Source organism: Mchenga conophoros, linkage group LG3, assembly GCF_057382185.1.
Source record: "Mchenga conophoros isolate Kocher_MC1m ecotype Shallow Benthic linkage group LG3, M_conophoros_male_GT1.1, whole genome shotgun sequence".
Classification (NCBI taxonomy): domain Eukaryota; kingdom Metazoa; phylum Chordata; class Actinopteri; order Cichliformes; family Cichlidae; genus Mchenga; species Mchenga conophoros.
The window spans coordinates 20,182,817-20,199,313 of NC_140528.1; the positions used below are offsets into that span (position 1 = coordinate 20,182,817).

At 41.7% G+C, this 16,497-nt stretch overlaps 2 protein-coding genes across 5 annotated transcripts in view; both read right to left on the reverse strand.

Annotated features, from left to right (window-relative positions):
• The window catches only part of LOC146577602 (protein TANC1-like), a 136,423-nt gene extending 133,122 nt beyond the window's left edge, over positions 1-3,301 (reverse strand). For all 4 annotated transcript variants that reach the window (XM_085268316.1, XM_085268314.1, XM_085268315.1 and 1 more), the window contains exon 1: positions 3,243-3,301. The gene's annotated coding sequence lies outside the window, so the exon portion shown is untranslated. The remainder of the gene's footprint in view (positions 1-3,242) is intronic.
• Positions 3,269-14,759, reverse strand: LOC146577607 (protein TANC1-like). Its single transcript, XM_085268404.1, has 4 exons — positions 14,723-14,759; positions 6,373-6,495; positions 3,689-3,970; positions 3,269-3,397 (listed from the first exon to the last, which is right to left on the reverse strand). Exons 1-4 carry the CDS (start codon positions 14,748-14,750, stop codon positions 3,282-3,284), a joined length of 549 nt encoding a protein of 182 aa, XP_085124530.1. The 5' UTR covers positions 14,751-14,759; the 3' UTR covers positions 3,269-3,281.
• Between the last annotated feature and the right edge of the window lie 1,738 nt (positions 14,760-16,497).

Sequence of the window (16,497 nt, forward strand, 5' to 3'; positions counted from 1 at the left end):
GCCATTGCTTTTTGAGAATCAGGAAGAATTAAAAATATGATTCACTGACTGATGGGTACATTTGATAACTTTAAAGCGTTTACAAACACCAACATCTCTGGTGACTGAAAAACTACCATGACAAAGTAAGTAAGTGAGGCTTTTGATACCAACAAGCCTCCATAAAACTACATATTATCTCTACAATGTCAAAGACATGATTTTATCCTTTCATTATTTCATACAGAAGGGATGATGAAGAGATTGGGCAACGGATGAAAAGCTATAAAAAGAAGTGAGTAGATCCCAGGTGGATATCTAAAGGTAGAATCTTCTGTACCTGAGCAGGTTTCCGCAGCATTCAAAGGAGGTCTGATTTAAAAGGAAAATGTAGGGACAGAGGTGGAGAAGAAGGAAGATGACTGTACTAATTACAGTCCAACCTGGAGGAGCTGACACACTTCCAGGCCCACAGGAGGAGGAGCAGGTGATCGGTTCCTCTGACGGCTCAACCTCAGCTGTTGCTGTTTAGTTCTCCACAGAAAACCGATGACCAGCTTCTAGAAAAATGACTAAAGCCTCAAGATATGAGACTTTTTTTTTTTAACATTTAGCATCAATAAATGTTTTGGACCCAAACTTCTCCCCACAGCACAGATCTAAATGCATATTTATGGTTCTTTCTTTTTCAAATAATAACATATAACTCACATGCCAATAAAGGCACAATTAAAGCTAGCGCAAATTAGAAAAGAGGGAGGTAAGATTTTAAAAATTATAGCTGAACTCCCTGGATGTATATAACCCATCTTTAGTAAGGAAAACATGTGACATCCAGTCAGAAGATGGACCAACTGAAACAATAACACAACCACTGATTCACATCTTCTCCAGAAACTGTCAAAAATCACGACCACCAGAATTTTTCTCTGATGTTATGCTTTAGCCTAAAAGCAGCAAACGTCTGAGAGAAGTCCGAACACTCCTTTCTGTCATTTTTGCGTCACGCGTTTTTTGAGCTTCATCACAAATGTGACATAACAAAGAGGGAAACTGATATATTGAATGCCTATTATTGTACAAAGTCAAGTAACCTGCTGTGTGCATGAACACAACTCTTAATAAGCCCCCTACTGCAGTGATGATTTAATTTAGCATACAAGTCACGCAGACTACCGCCTCATCAATGAGCAATACGAATCTCGACACACGATGATGCAAGGCTCTGCAGTCAAACCTCGGTAGCTCATCTGCTGGCAAAACAATAAATGCATTTTCAGAAATGTTACCTAAAGGCACGTCTCGATAATAAGAATAAAGCAGAAAGGGTAGTAGCCTCAGTGCTCCTGTTATGAGACCACTTTTAAATCAATGATTAAAAAAGCACTGGCAGAATCTGACAGAAGCTGCTCAGCGTTGCATCACACATCACAGGAATAGAGCCCCTGTGAAGGCGCCTATTGGAAACACTTTTCACCATAATTGGCTCAAGAGATACTGCTTGAGTTTCACAGACATTTACATGAAGCTCACTGCATTACCCTAGCTGTCTGGTGCATGAACTGTCCCCTTTGACAGGGTCACTAATTAGGAGGCCTCCCTGACAGGATAAGAGTATTAAATTCTAAAGGTGTTAGAAGGACAACAGGTTGTAATCAGTACCATTAAACGCAGCGGAATCAGTAGGAGACGTCACATCCACTGAGAAAGTCCTTCACAAAGCTGCCACCTATTAAATTACCTTACAACCTACCATCACAGCACTATTCAAACTCAACTGACTACAACAGTGGATCACAAATCTTCTCTGAATCCCGGTGGCCCCCAATCATCTTTATTAGACCTGCTACAAGGCAATAGCAGTGCCAAAGTCATCAAATGGTGCTTTTAGCAAGCAGTATTTCCAAAATGTAGTGAACGTGCACCTGCTATGTGACTGAACCCTCAGCAACACAAGAAGAGGTGGTGCGAGTAAAGATGCGGGAGTGAAAAATCGACAGAGAAATTTCAGTGGAAACAGAGCGAACAATTCCAAAACTAAAATAAAAGAGTCGTAGGCAAAAACTGCACACTGCTTAGTCGGCGTGCATCGAGAGAGGAACATTTTAAAGTGAAACATCGAGGACTTGTCTGTCCACTTCACAAGTCTGAAAGAGAAAGATGTGCAGAAATATGCTCAGTGTCTGGTATGCATGTTTGGGGGGGGGGGGGTTTCGGTCACAGACAAGTGGTTAACAATGTTACTGACGGTGTGGGGGAGTAACAGAACACATGTAAAGCTGTTACCGTGCAGTACTTTATATCTTGTGAAAAATGTTGACAAGCTTATACAAGAAAACACTTAATCTTCTGCTCAACAGCGCTGACACGTAAACTTCCCAGAGAGGCAGTATTTAGACTTTATTTTGCGATCCTTGTAACGCCAGAAAAATCAACAGATGGAATATTCATCTGTCAAAAAAGTAAGCACTGTCCTCAGTAGTCAGTGTTGCTCCGCTTCATGGAATTTTGAGGATCCTTATCATGTTCAAACATCCCAGTTCAACACTTGAACAGGCGGCCTTACAATATATTTAAGCACCTATTTGAAGTTGACACAGGAACGGATACCAACCAGTAATTAAGCAGTAGTAGTGCCATACATGTCGGTATAACTGATAGCCGCCTAGATAAATGGTGTTGCTATTTGAAACGTGTGTTGATGTTTGTAAATTCCTAAATGACGTCTAATATTGATGAAGCTGGCTCTGTTTGACGTTGGTGTGTGTTTACATTCTGTGCTCTCAGGTCATGGCTGACAGGGCTCGCTGTGGGTTGTTGCTCCCTGAGGAGGTTCTAATCACTGACTAGTAAACTGCAACCTACCCTTATTGTTATGTATAATTTTATGCATCATTCAACAGAATATATCACAATTATCTGTGGTCACTATTAAAGAGGAGTTTTCAGAAGTCAGACTGAAGCTGTTGTAGAAGTACTTGGTAAAACCTGAGATGCTTTTTGGTCGATTTTCCTTCTTTTTCCTTTTTTTTTTTTTTTTTTTTTTTTAAAAAGAAAGGAAGAAACAACAAATCCATCCATCAAAAACAAAAAATAATCTACTCACTGTTGAAAATTGTTAAAATTACTTTTTTTGATCCAGTGCACACACCAAACATTTTTTCCCTGAGTAAACACCACCATAACTAGTGCAATCTTTTTTCAGCTTCTTTGATTCCTGCTTCTTTGTTACTGTGAGCTCTCTTAGATGTTGAAAGGCGCACCTTTGCAGCCAGGCGTTTGACAGCCTCCTCCCTGTGCCGCTACATCTCGGGAGTTCCTGGGCAACTGCTGGTCCTCAGTGTGTTGGCAGCACTGGATGGTGGAGTGGGCTGTGGAGGCTGGCTGAGAGGAAGTTCTGTGCTTTGTCCTGGGCCAGCTGGAAGACATGCACATGGTCACCAATATATAAAGTTATTACATTAATATAAACTAACATCTCTCTATATATGTATATGCTAGCATTAATAACATTAGTTGTGTGTGAGGGCATTCTTTTGTAAGGTAAATGTAATATTAGTCAACTTGATTTTATATTGCCAACGAATATATAATTACTTCCCTCCCACACTTTGCAAGCTAATGTTGAAATGAAATTATAATAACATTAGCTAAACACGAGCAGTTAATGTAGTGCTCACATCCAAAGGCAAATACTAAAACTAATTACTTTTCAGGGAGGCGCTGGGACTGTTGGAGGCGATCTGACGCATGCGTCCTCTATGGCAGCTCAGCGCCACAAGTCGGGAGATGATGGCCGTCTTCCCATACCCCACGCTGCCCACCACCACAGCACCGTGGTTCTCTGTGGACTCGCCGGCCTTCAGGACATCTTCCAGATGCTGAAAGAGCCAATCTCGGCCCACAAACACAGAATCTGTGGTGATGCTGGGAACCTCGAACAGCAAAGGTTTGAGCATGATGTCCACGGGTTTGTAGGGAGCAAAACGCGCTGAAGGAAACGGGAAAAGAAATGAAACAGATTAAAATTGTTTACACTACTTCTATTTTTTTCCCCCATGTCTCCGGGAAGTTAACAAATGATTACTTCTTTTAAATGCTGGAAACTTTACTGTAATAAATCGTTTTCCGTTGCAGTTAACCTACAAACATGCTTTGAGCATCTCCCGCATTCTTCTTCCCAGAAGGAGCCACATACATGAAAAACCCTGAACACTGTAGAGGATACATTTTCAATTAAGTGGAATCAGAGTGAAGACCTGAAAGAGGACTCTTATCTGGTCTACTTCAGCACTAATTAGATCTCATAACACTTGTTAACTAACATCACTAAATGACTGCTACCTTTAGTGCTAATGCACCTTTCAACATTACAACTATCACTGCTGTTAGCTGCTAGTGTTTTCACCTTGCGAGTTTGCCTGTGTTCACAAAAGCCTATTGTAATTGGAGGGGCAGTTGAGAGTGTTTATATTGGCAGGTGTAGGTCTGTTTATGTTTCTAGTGCCCTACAATGAAACCAAAAAGCGAACGAGCTGGTTCTGAGACACTTGAAATGATCACCACCTTCTACTATACCAGCAAAATAAGTACAGTGTTTGAAAAACTCTAACTTGAGCAAAAGGAGTATCGACGGGAACTAGAAAAAGAGTTATCTTTTATTAACCTCTCTTTATTGGATCCCCTTAGATTTCAAATCCATCTTCTTGAATATAAAGCCCCTAATGACCATGACTTGCTTTTTCAGTATCCTAAGCCGGAATGACAAGCAGAGGCTAAAGCTGCTTCGCTCCTGTGGAACCAGCTGGCTGTTTAGGGTTGGGAGCCAAACCCAATCTCTAATTTTAAGATTAGCCTCAAAACCTTTCATAGATTTATAGTTAAAGCTCGCTCAGCTAACGTCTGAATCACCCCTTACTTATTATGCTGCGACAGGCCTTTGCTTTCAGGAGGCCTCACATGGTGCACTGACATCCTCACCTCTTCTCCATTTCATTGTTCATGCATGTCAGTTTGTGTATTCTCTCTCCCACAGTTGAAGCTTTTCTCCTTCTCATCTTTTTTTCCCCCTTTCTTTTCACTCTCCTCTCATGGCAATCAAACGAGTGCTGCTCATCCCGAGTCTAGTTCTGTCGGAGGGTTCGCCCAGTCAAAAAGGAAGTCACTAAATGTTGCTCAAATCAGAACTGTAAGGTCCTCAGCGTACTAGGTTGAGTTTCCTAAGATGGCACATGTTGGGATTTTTGCAATATATGAATACAACTGCAATGAACTGCACTGAAATGTTGACCAACTGTTGCAAAATTTAGGTAAAGGTGGTGCCATCACACCCAAATCTGAAAAACAAATACCATAAATCATATAGATAGGGCTGGATCAGCTGACCCTGAATCCTCCCTTAGGTATGCTGCAATAGGTGTAGGCTGCTGGGGGATTCCCATGATGCATTGAATATTTCTTCTTCAGTCACCTTTCTCCCTCAAGATGTTAATAGACCTCTCTGCACTGAATCATACTTGTTATTAATCTCTGGCTCTCTTCAACAGCATGTATGTTATCCTGTCTTCCTTCTCTCTCTCCAACCGGTTGCTACAGATGGCCGCCCCTCCCTGAGCCTGGTTCTGCCAGAGGTTTGTTCCTGATAAAAGGGAGTTTTTCCTTCCCACTATTTCCAAAGTGCTTGCTCATAGAGGGTCATATGATTGTTGGGTTTTCATCTGTATGCGTTATTGTAGGGTCTACCTTACAGTATAAAGTGCCTTGATGCGACTGTTGTTGTGATTTGGCGCTGCATAAATAATACTGAATTGAGTTGAACTGAATCTCCCATAAAATTTATAGAAAAGAATCCAATTGTTTAAGATTGTTGCGTATGTACGAATTCATGTAGAAAAAACCTGCTCAGAACCACTGACCATATGCTTATGTATCAGCTTCATGTTTGAGACTGAGTGAAAATGAAAGAGGACATTTTCAAAAGGAAGACTAAATAGTCTGAGTATATATCCAGTGATGACTTATTCAGTAATTCATGTTCCCATGAAATATTTAATCTGCAGGATCTCTCAGAGGATTCAAAACACATAACCAAGATAAAAGTTAGCTGGGAAAAAAGGCATGATTTAAAAGCCAAAAAAAGGCTTTTGAGGATAATGTTAATACCCATAAGTGCTGCATTGTTTACATTGCAGTGTTCAAGTATTTGCACAGTTTTGTTGTTGGCTCTGCACTCAGACGTGGTACTTTGGAAACTTCAGAACTACCGTTGGCTGCCTATTAACTTCAGGGTTTTTCAGAGTCATACCACATAACATGTACTGCGATATTTTACACGTTTATTTTACAAATATCTCCCCTGAGTGCCTACAGCAGTAGTATGAATAGCCCAGTCACCTTTAGCGTCCTGAGGGGGCCTTCCTCCTGTATTATGCCAGGGTAGGCGAATGGATGTCCGGAGGGGGGTATTGCGCTGTTCATCAAGAAAGCTCAGGTCTTCAAGCTTTGTGGAACTGGTGGCTGTAGACAAGAGAGAAGACATACACACACACACACAAAGAGTGAAGCTGACAGTCTAGTACCTCCCGAGTACATTTGTCATCACAACTATAAAGAGAAAGACAGAAACACACACTAGAGTAAAACCTTGTGGCACTTATGCCATGTCTGAGGGTGGATGAGTGAGGAAAGAACAAAGCCAGTGCGCTCTGACATTTGCAGGGGCAGTGTGAGCAGCTACCAGCATATACTGTGGCAGGAAGAATAGCAGTATTCTAAAGTCAAGAGCAATATGCACCGATTCTCTTTGATTTGAGCTGACAGCTGGACACGATATAGCAATGAGAGGTCCATCCCCACAAGCACGCCTGCTAGGCTGTACGGAGAGGGCAGATTACCTTTACCTTTCATAAAACTACAACGAGTTATAGAAATGCTTCACCGCGGGTTTGGCACTCATCACTGTCAATCTACAGGACGCACAGGTGTAATCTCAGGACTTTTGTGTACTACAAACTACAATATCTGTAAGTCATTTGACGTGAAATGAAATAATAAAATTAATTAAAACCAGATCACAACTTGAGTTGTTATGGAGTTCAAATCTACTGAGATTTCATTAGGATTTAGCTTCATTTTGAAGCAGAGAGAGAACAAGTCTCAAAGCAGGCAATGATTTCCATCCCCAAACACAGGATATCTCCTGAAACTACTAGTCTACAGATTAAAACCACTTGATGAGCCAGTGATTACAACTCAGCTTTTAATTTGAAGTCTAAGACACGGTCTGTTAACATAATAAAAATGTGCATTAGTGCGGCGAGGCCTCTCCTCCAACTGCTGCTCGTTTTTCAACTATGCTATCGCCGTTGCGATCCACGCTCTCCTGGGCTTAGTGAAGAGCAGAATCAAAGCCTCTCTTCTTCTTCTTTATCAATATCAGCTGGGAAAGACTGTCACTAACGCTCACTTCACTCCCTCACTCGGTCGCTAACTTACTCTCCGGAATGTCCCGCTAATTAAAACCGGTCTGCTGGCAACGGGAACTGAGGAAGCTGCCATCAACGCAACTTTGACTGGAACAGGAGAAGGGCCTGATGTTACTTTTACTGCAGTGCATTGTGCATACACAAACATCTACACTGGATAAAGCTTAAGGAATTGCAAACAAAGAGAAAAGAAAACAATAAAAGCAAACGCGCATGACCTGGAAGACCTTTTGCTGTAAAGCAAATGCCACTTTTCATCAACTACAACTACTTACATCTAAGACCAAAGCAAGGAAGGATGGTGGGAATTCTCAAAGCCCTCTCTATCTCCCCAGTGACGAGATACTTGGGCAGGCATACAGTCAAGTAGGCAGGGTGTAAACTCACAGCTAAATCTCTGGAGAGTGTTCCCAGTGGACGAGGGCACAAAAGCGATTCCTCCACCCCGGTGCTCCCATGCCGGCACTCTGGCAGCCGAGCCGAGTGCTTGGCTGCTTCCTCTCTAGTGTTCAGTCAGTCACAGCACCCACAGCATTAGGCACTTGCTAAATGAACGCGCTGCCTTCCAACAGAGCATCACCCTCTCTACAATTTTAACACGTATGCGTACATCATCTCTGTCCACATGCTGCACGTACACACACACACATAAATAACTCGGTATGCAAGCAGCAGAGGGGGAAATTGAGAATATTAGAGGAAATATAAACGGAAAACCAAGAGATTCACTTCGCAGTGGTTGATTAAAGTTTGTTATCCAACGGCTGCAGTATTAATCAACAATCCAGACTGCACAGAGATGGGGTTAAAAGAGGGGAATGTGGAAAAAAATGAAGGCGAAAAAGCAGCAGACTCATAAATGAGTGCAACAAAGAGTATCACGTGGATTTTGTGGGAGGTATGGACAAGACTCAAAAGAGAATAAAGAGAAAAATCAGCTTTATGCAACAAATCGCCACTAAATCCTCATGCTGACACAGGAGGGCCGCAAGATGTCAGTCTATTTTCCCCCCTTCCTTCTTTGTTTTGCATGGAATAAAAGAAATAGCACAGTAGAGCTTTATTCAACAGACACGTAATACCGAATTTGACTTGCTAAAGGAGCTGCATAGCTGCATAGACTCCTTGATTCACGTCCGTGGCAGACAGCGCACCCAGCACCATAACTACATTTCTCTTTTGTTGAGTCGTTATCAACATTTTTTCCCAAGGCCAAGATTTCCCACACGATTCCTCCTCATCCCTCAAATCCTCCCCTTCATTTCTTCTCCTCTTTTTACTCCCGAGTTCCCTCCTATTCTTCCTCACCTCTACTCATTGATAAAACATACATATGATACCTTGAAGTCTGCACTTGCAGTCACTTTGAAGCTGCACAAATGTGTCAAGACTGTATTCTGATGAAAATGGGATTCTTTTTTCCTCGGGCAGATCTGCCCTTTGAAAACCCCCTGTTCTGTGTTTCCCATGACAGAACAGAGAAGAGGACTGAGCTCCTTTGCTCTAACCACCCCCACCCTCCCTCCCCAACTTGACTCCCTCTCGCCTCCTTACAAGGTGAATCTACTAAAGAGGAGAAGGGAGTCAAATACTCCCTTCACATATCTTCCTGTTTTTATAGTAGCCAGTTACACTTTACCCATTTTGTGATTTTGTATGAATAAATCAGTTCTTGGCTGTTCTCGGCTTATAGCCAATGCAAATACCCATTTTCCTTTTATTTGGTTTGATTTTGCTGGTATAAACACGCCTTAATAGCTTTTCATGACGAACGTTTGAACATTCAGACACAAATGAGAAAATCTGATCCCTCATATCGATAAACGTTGTTTTATTTGCAAAGAGGCTGATATCAGCACGCACTGATGTTTGGTCCATTTGTCTGCCTATTACTCCTAAGACCCGAACTCTTCCACGGCATGCATTTTTAATTTCTCTTTGATATTTGGTCACATTGGGGCCCGATGAATGTAAAAACAAAGAATTACCAGATTTTCTTTTTAACCTTATTTTTGTTTTTGTTTTTTAAATAAGAGCCACATATGAGGATATTAGTTTAAAATTTTGAGAGAACAGTAGCAGTATAATGTCCTCATAAGTGGATATCAGGCCCTTGTAGAGCAGAATTGAGTATTTTGGTCTAAATAACCCAAAATGTGATGTGGTAAATATTAAGGGATAATTATTATTGTAATAATTGCATAGCCTTATGCTAAGATCAACAACATTTACTTTAAAAAAAACAAACCACCACTGTAACTGCTCCATAAGCTATTTCATATATATAAATGCCTCTGTGGTTAGCTAACGCTCTGTTCCTTTTAAGATTGGGCATTTGATAAGCCCTAATCTGTCAATGGAGTGCCGAGCACAATTTTAAAAGGGGCTTTCAAACGGATTGATCTGTAACAGATTTTATTTTTCTCCTGCTGTGACAGCTGGACCAAACAATTCTCTGAAAAAAGGGCACGTTAGAAGATGTCTCTGTGACCTTTTCATGCTCGAGAAAATGAATGGGCTTTCTTTCCTCTTTTTGTTTTCATTTTAAACTCTGCACTAAACAGATCAATATATACATGAAGCCAGAAGCAGAAGTGACTCCCGTGTCTACCTGGAGACATCGCACACACTGTTGGCATGTCTTTAAACATGATCACACAGCCTAAAACAATACAATAGACCACATGGTCTCAGAAACTACCGGGAAAGACAGCAAATGAGAGCAAATGAGATAAATCAGTGTGAGATTATTAAATTTAAGGGCTACGCCACTTTATGAGTTTGTAATTACTGTGTGACCTTTGCAAACATCTTTAAATCATAGGTTGTATTTATGTGGAAAAGGTTAAGATGATTTTAGTCGTTCTAATAAAACACAAAAGCATTCAGATGTTACCTCATCAGTGTTTTAGTAGACAAACAACATATCCTCGAATTTGCCTGTCAGCAGTCCACAGTCTTGGCTCCGTTATCATTCGTGAAGAGAGCCCGGCGCACGAGCTTTGCCAGAGGAATGTATGACTTTGGAGTACAAGCGAGCAATGAGTGCGCCATACCTGACTTTGTCTCAAACCACAAAGCTCTGCTGAATAGCTAAACACCACACAAGCATTGTAGCACCATTCCTCCGCCACGGTGACCCTCACTCAAATCTCCCTGTCTGAGAAACCCAACCACAAGCAGCTCAGGCTAAGATTTCAAAACCATGGAATTCCAGTGGCCAACACTAATATGGCCCTTTGACTCTGTAAGCCTTTATAGAGGAAAAAAGAAAAAAGCTCAACTCCAATTACTCAAAATTAGGATTCTTATAAACTGAGTATATCACCTCAGAGAGGAGGTGAAATTCCATCAACAACTCTAGTTTATACAGAAGATCTTACAATAGAGGCGACAGATAGATGTAAATAGTGGATTGCAAATAATAAAACAAAGAAAACACCAGAGCATAGAGTTAATTTACAAGTGCTTATTACTAATCCTGATGCTGAAATTTGACATCAAGTTTAATTTACCACAGCACTGCTTTTTGGTTTGATGGAACTATTTGGGGGAAACAGGGCAGACTGGCTTCACTTTCACAGAAACTGATATAGAGAAGTTCACAAAGCACCTGGAAGCCCGGGAAAAAGCTGTTCCCATTTATTTCAGGCTCTTAGTGCATCTTACACCCAATGCACCTGCCACGTTTGTTAGATTTAATGAACAGCTGTTGTAAACATGATTACACGTAGATTATTTCACGTATTTAAATGCAATATTTCGATGCCAGATGAAAATCAGTAACAATTTTAACAACCTTTTAAATCTGCCTCAGCAGCAGTTTCCTTTAGGAGGTGGACAGTAATATACAATCCCTAATATAAAGCTCTGCTAAAGACAAATCTAAATGAATTCATGTTGTTCTTGTAACATTTGTGCAATTTGTCACAGGACATGTTGGCACCAAAAAGTGGCGCTCCCACCAAAACCTAGGGACACCCACGCTACATGCAACATCAAGGCAGTGCAAACGACAGTTCTCAGCAATATGCAGACATTCCTTCTACATAATTACGGAGACTTCAAGAGGCCCAGCAATGCATCTGTTGATCGGCATCAGACAGATGGCCAAAATACACTCTGACACTAAGAAAGTGTGACCTTTGTCCAACAACGAGCCATTTTACAAACAACTGTCTGGTGAGTCTTGATTTCTGCTGTGACACTTGAATGCTTAAGGTGAGAATTTAGCTTAAACAACATGAAAGCATTGATCCATTCTTGGTGGTGGTTCTCTGCACTTTTTAGCCTGTTAGTACCAACTGAACATGGTTTTAAATGCCACAGGCCACCTGGGTATTGTTGCTAACCATGTCGATCCCTTGTGTCCAAAGTGTACTCATCTTCTGTCTATAAAAACGAGTTTACAGTACTCACTCTACCTCCACAGTCACCAGATCTCAATCCAATAGAGCACCTTTGGGATGTAGTGAAACAGGAGATTCACATCATGGATGAGCAGCAACTATATCATGCCATAATTTCAATCACTCTGAGGAATGTTTCCAGCACCTTGTCTTTTTGGTGGAGATAATCATAAGATAAAATTAAAAACGAATAGCAATACTGTAGCATGAAGCAATTATGCCCTAAATGAACTCATGATTATTTGTTTGCTTCTGCCTTTAATCTCTGTGCTCCTATTTAATATCTATCAATAAAATAAAGAGAAATTTATAGATTAACCAGACAGCTCATTATCTCAGATGCTGTTTCACAAACACAGGACAAACAATAGTCACCAAGGTTCTGGCACAGAATGAATGCACTAATGATGAATACATATTATGTTTCGCCGTGGTAGCTTCTTTTCTCTCATTGCTTCTTTAGACTCGTTACTTTTTGGGGGTTTTTACCGAATACAATTTCCTTGAACAGAAGTGCCGCCTCTGCTATGCTGTGACCCCAAGAAAGATTTTACACTGTGTGACGAAACCCTGGGAGAGAGCATCAAGGACGCGATGAGACAACTTCATTTATGGCCTGAACCAATCTAAGGTGCGTGTTCTGCCGGTCTCAGAGGGCAACACTGCATAACTATGACATCAGCCCATAAACTCTGGGAGGACAGACAGACACAAGCACACCGGTGCTCACACGCAAACCAACACACATAAACAGCCAAACATTTTCTGGTCTGTTAAGCTTTATGAGCCACTGTGCGCCTGGACCGTCCAGGTTTATGTCACACACAATAATGATGAGATGTAAAAATGGTATGGACTCTTGGAACAATAGAATCATCAGGGAACAACACATCCAACTGTGGGCTGCAGAAAATATCAAAGCAGTGGCCACTGTGTAAAATACATGCGCAAGCTATGAGCTATGGTATGCAAGGAAATATCAGTACCGTGAGCCTACCATGTACTACTCCTTACTTCTTCTATAGCTTGTCCTCATCCCATCTTACTCCATTACTGCCTTCACAAGTTAAATTGCTTACCTGCTTCTAATTGTAAGGGCCTAGAGTGGACATTACACAGTTGCATTTCTCTGGTATGTTGAATAGGAACTGGGACTAGATTTTATCAAAGAGAGAAAACAGTCTAGAAGTAGACACACGGGAACTGTTACTATATTTCATCAAGAATAAACCCAAGGGAGGCAGGAGTCAAGTATCTGAACTTCAAAACATTGGCAGCTGCTACATACAGACTAAAGAGGTAAAGCAAAACAACATATTCAAGGAAGATTCTAGAGGAAAAAGTCTCATGAGGTCTTTTAAACTTTGAGTCGTCTCTGTCTAGGCCAGGTGTTTGACCTGAGTCACTCATGTTTTTATGCTTCTTTTCACAGCTCAGCCCAGGTTGCCCCTGCTGTGATTTTCCCTCACTGGCAGAATTGTCTGCTTTCAAAATTCAATGTAACAAACATTTCATCTGTGCTCTAAACTGTTTGTCTTTTCTTCTCTTTCTGTTTGCTCCTTTGAGTTGGACTCTAATGTAGTCTCACTCTTTTGTTTCTACAGCCTTACAGTTAACATACCACTCTGGTCCGTCAACGTTTATTCAAGTGTACATTCATTCTATCAACAAGCATGGGCAGCCCTGCTAATTATGGAGTAAAATCATTAGCATAAGCTTGCATTAACATTTGAGCCATAAAATATACTCCTGATTAGTTCAAGATTCACTTACGTGTCAAAATACAGATGCACCGAGTCTATGTCCATGCGGAACATGTACACGGCGGTGCAGGCAAATAGTCGCAATCAAACTTATAGCTACATGCTAATATGTTGCTAGTGTGAAGTATGTCAGGGAAAGCTGGGTATAATTCTTTGTGCCTCTTTGCAATAGCAGAGCACTTTATTTTCAACTAAGTGTGAGAAGATCTTGCAACTTACTGCAGCTTGAGGGAAAGTTTGATCATGTCTTTTGTAATAAAAAATAATATTTTGCATTTGAAAGGTAATTTTTTTGGGGGGGGGGGGTCCTGCGCATCTCTAGTCAAACCTGTCCAGGGCGTACCCCACGAGGATAAACTGCAGGCAACGCCTCCAACCCTGAATGGGATAAGGAGTAAAGAAGGGAGGTGGGTGAGTGAGTGGATGATAAAAGCTGTACATGACTCATACTGTCAGCTTAGCTACAAACTGCATTTAGGCAAAATTATATATAGGAAAATGCTAAACGTACTGCTGTTTGATTCACCAAAAATAGGCCGAGGTCAAAAGCAATAAGGTATGAGGAGACCTGGGAATAGTATGGGTGAAAAGACATAAGGGAAAAGGGGGTGAAGGGGGAAATATCAACAACTGTGACAGCTGTGTGGATATGGTAAGCTGAACCACAACAGGGAGGCTCCAGGGCAGGAATGCAGAACAGATCAGCCAGACCGGAGCGTGTGCTTAGGTTTGACATGGCGAGGCAGTGGCGAGCCACACCACACAGCAGCTGTCTAATCCCAAACTTCTGCCTTGATACTCCTGTTCTGAAAAGCACAGTCCGTTCTTTGAACTATTGACTTCTTATTTCTTCTAAACCTACTACAGATGCTCTCACTCTTCGGTGTCTATCACTCGCTTGGATTAAACTGACATGCCACATGTCAGCCTCTGGCACGCCACATGTCAGCCTCTGGCACAGGTCGTATCTCACGGTTACGATCTTGACAGGCAACACAATGCAGTCACAGATGAAAAGTATACAGAGCATTTCCTGTATACTTCTTGAGCTCCAGATGTCAAGACCTCAAAAACCAAGGAGTCTTACCTGCTACAGAGTTTGGCCTCGGCATCATGAGGGAAGCTGATGTCACTCAGGTGAGTGACTTGGAGGGTGTGGTGGCCCTGGAGCACCCGCAGATATGTTAGGGTGCTGCTGGTCTGTCCTGGATGGGGTGTCTGCAGGTGTTGCTGTGGCACTGCTGGAGTCTTCTTCGGCCACAGGAGAGCAGGTGTCCGCCCGCACGCTCTGTGCCAGGCCATGGCGACCGCTGCCTCTTAGGCTGCCATCTTTACTCCACTCCAGGCTGGAGCCGCTGCGGTCATCATTCTCTGAAGAACTAGTGATGGTGGCTGAGAGCAGATTTAAATTTAAAAAAAAAAAAAAAAAAGAGAGAGAGAGAAGGGATTTTCAGCAAGTGAGGGAGGTGAAATGAGGGGAAGAGGCACAAGATATATCTGAGTAATGGTCTTTATGTGCGATGAACATTTATCCGTCTTAATCTCTAGTGAGACACCGAGCTGTAATGGAACTTTCAGCTTTGAGTGGCTTGGTGGTTTTGCTGATTGCCCTATCAACAGTTCTCAGAAGCTCATTTTATATTTACAGCGATCGTCTTCCTATACTCGTGAAACTCGGAAAGTAATATTGCACAGATTTATAGAACGTAATGTATTGTTATTGTTAAGAATCAGCGTTTGAATGATTTGGAATCATCCAGTGCAAACAGCAACTGCAACTGCAACAACTAGTCGGAGGGGAAAATGCAAAAGAGCAGGAATAACAATATAAAACCAAACATGGACTTTTTTTTTTTACCCCTTCAGTTTAGACAGGTGTCTCTTCTAGAAGAAGAACTCCTTTAATCTCCCCTCGAGCCAACACAGCGACCTACCACAATCTTAAAAGCAAAGGAAAGGACTAACTCTCCATGATGACAGGCAGCTGGATACAGGAACATCAGCACTGTTAGTGGACTGGAGCCGGCCAGCCAGCTGGCCATGTTTGCATCACACACTACTAATCTGGATTTCATAATGGCGCAGCACGTTGCATCACCACTAATATTAATACAACAAACACATCTTGGACCCTGTGATTCCTGCGCTGGTTTCCTGGGCAAACATGAAGTCCTCTCATGGCAGCAGTCACGATAAACCCTGCTCGGACCACGGCATTAAAAGTCATCGTGATCTGACTGGCTAAACTACAGGACCTTGCTAAGAAGAATATGTAATTATTTATTCAAGCTTAGTGAAAATTTGAATTTTTATTTTATAAACAACTACATGCAGTCAAGTCCAGGCCCCTCGTGAAGGACCTTCTGAGGGAGCTGTTTTGTAAATGTTAAGACATTGCAAAGTCTCACTAATTCCATCAAGGAGCTTTTAATGCAAAACAAAGCCAAATTAATGTGCTTCTGAAATCAGAGTCAAAGTGAAACTTCAAAGAACAGAGAACATTAATCACAGGCATCAGTCTGACTTGTGGACGCACTGTGACTTTGTTCTTTCTTTTCCTTCCTGCACAATTTTATTAAGGAGTGTGGGTGGGATGTTGTAGACCAGTGGTACTTTACACCCCCTTCCCAAAAACACTCCACCCGCCCACTCAAGTACATAGCAGACTAGCATGCCATAGTCACCGATGTAACAATTTAATTTAACATCACTCTGCTGCAGATTTAAAAGCCCTCTGCTGCAGATACAGCTCAAGAATCTGCTGTTAGCAGTGAAGCAGCCAGTCAGTCACAGCTTCAAAGGATAGCTAAACACAGCTAATTAGACTCGAAAATTACATGCACATGGCATTTCATAGTTTGT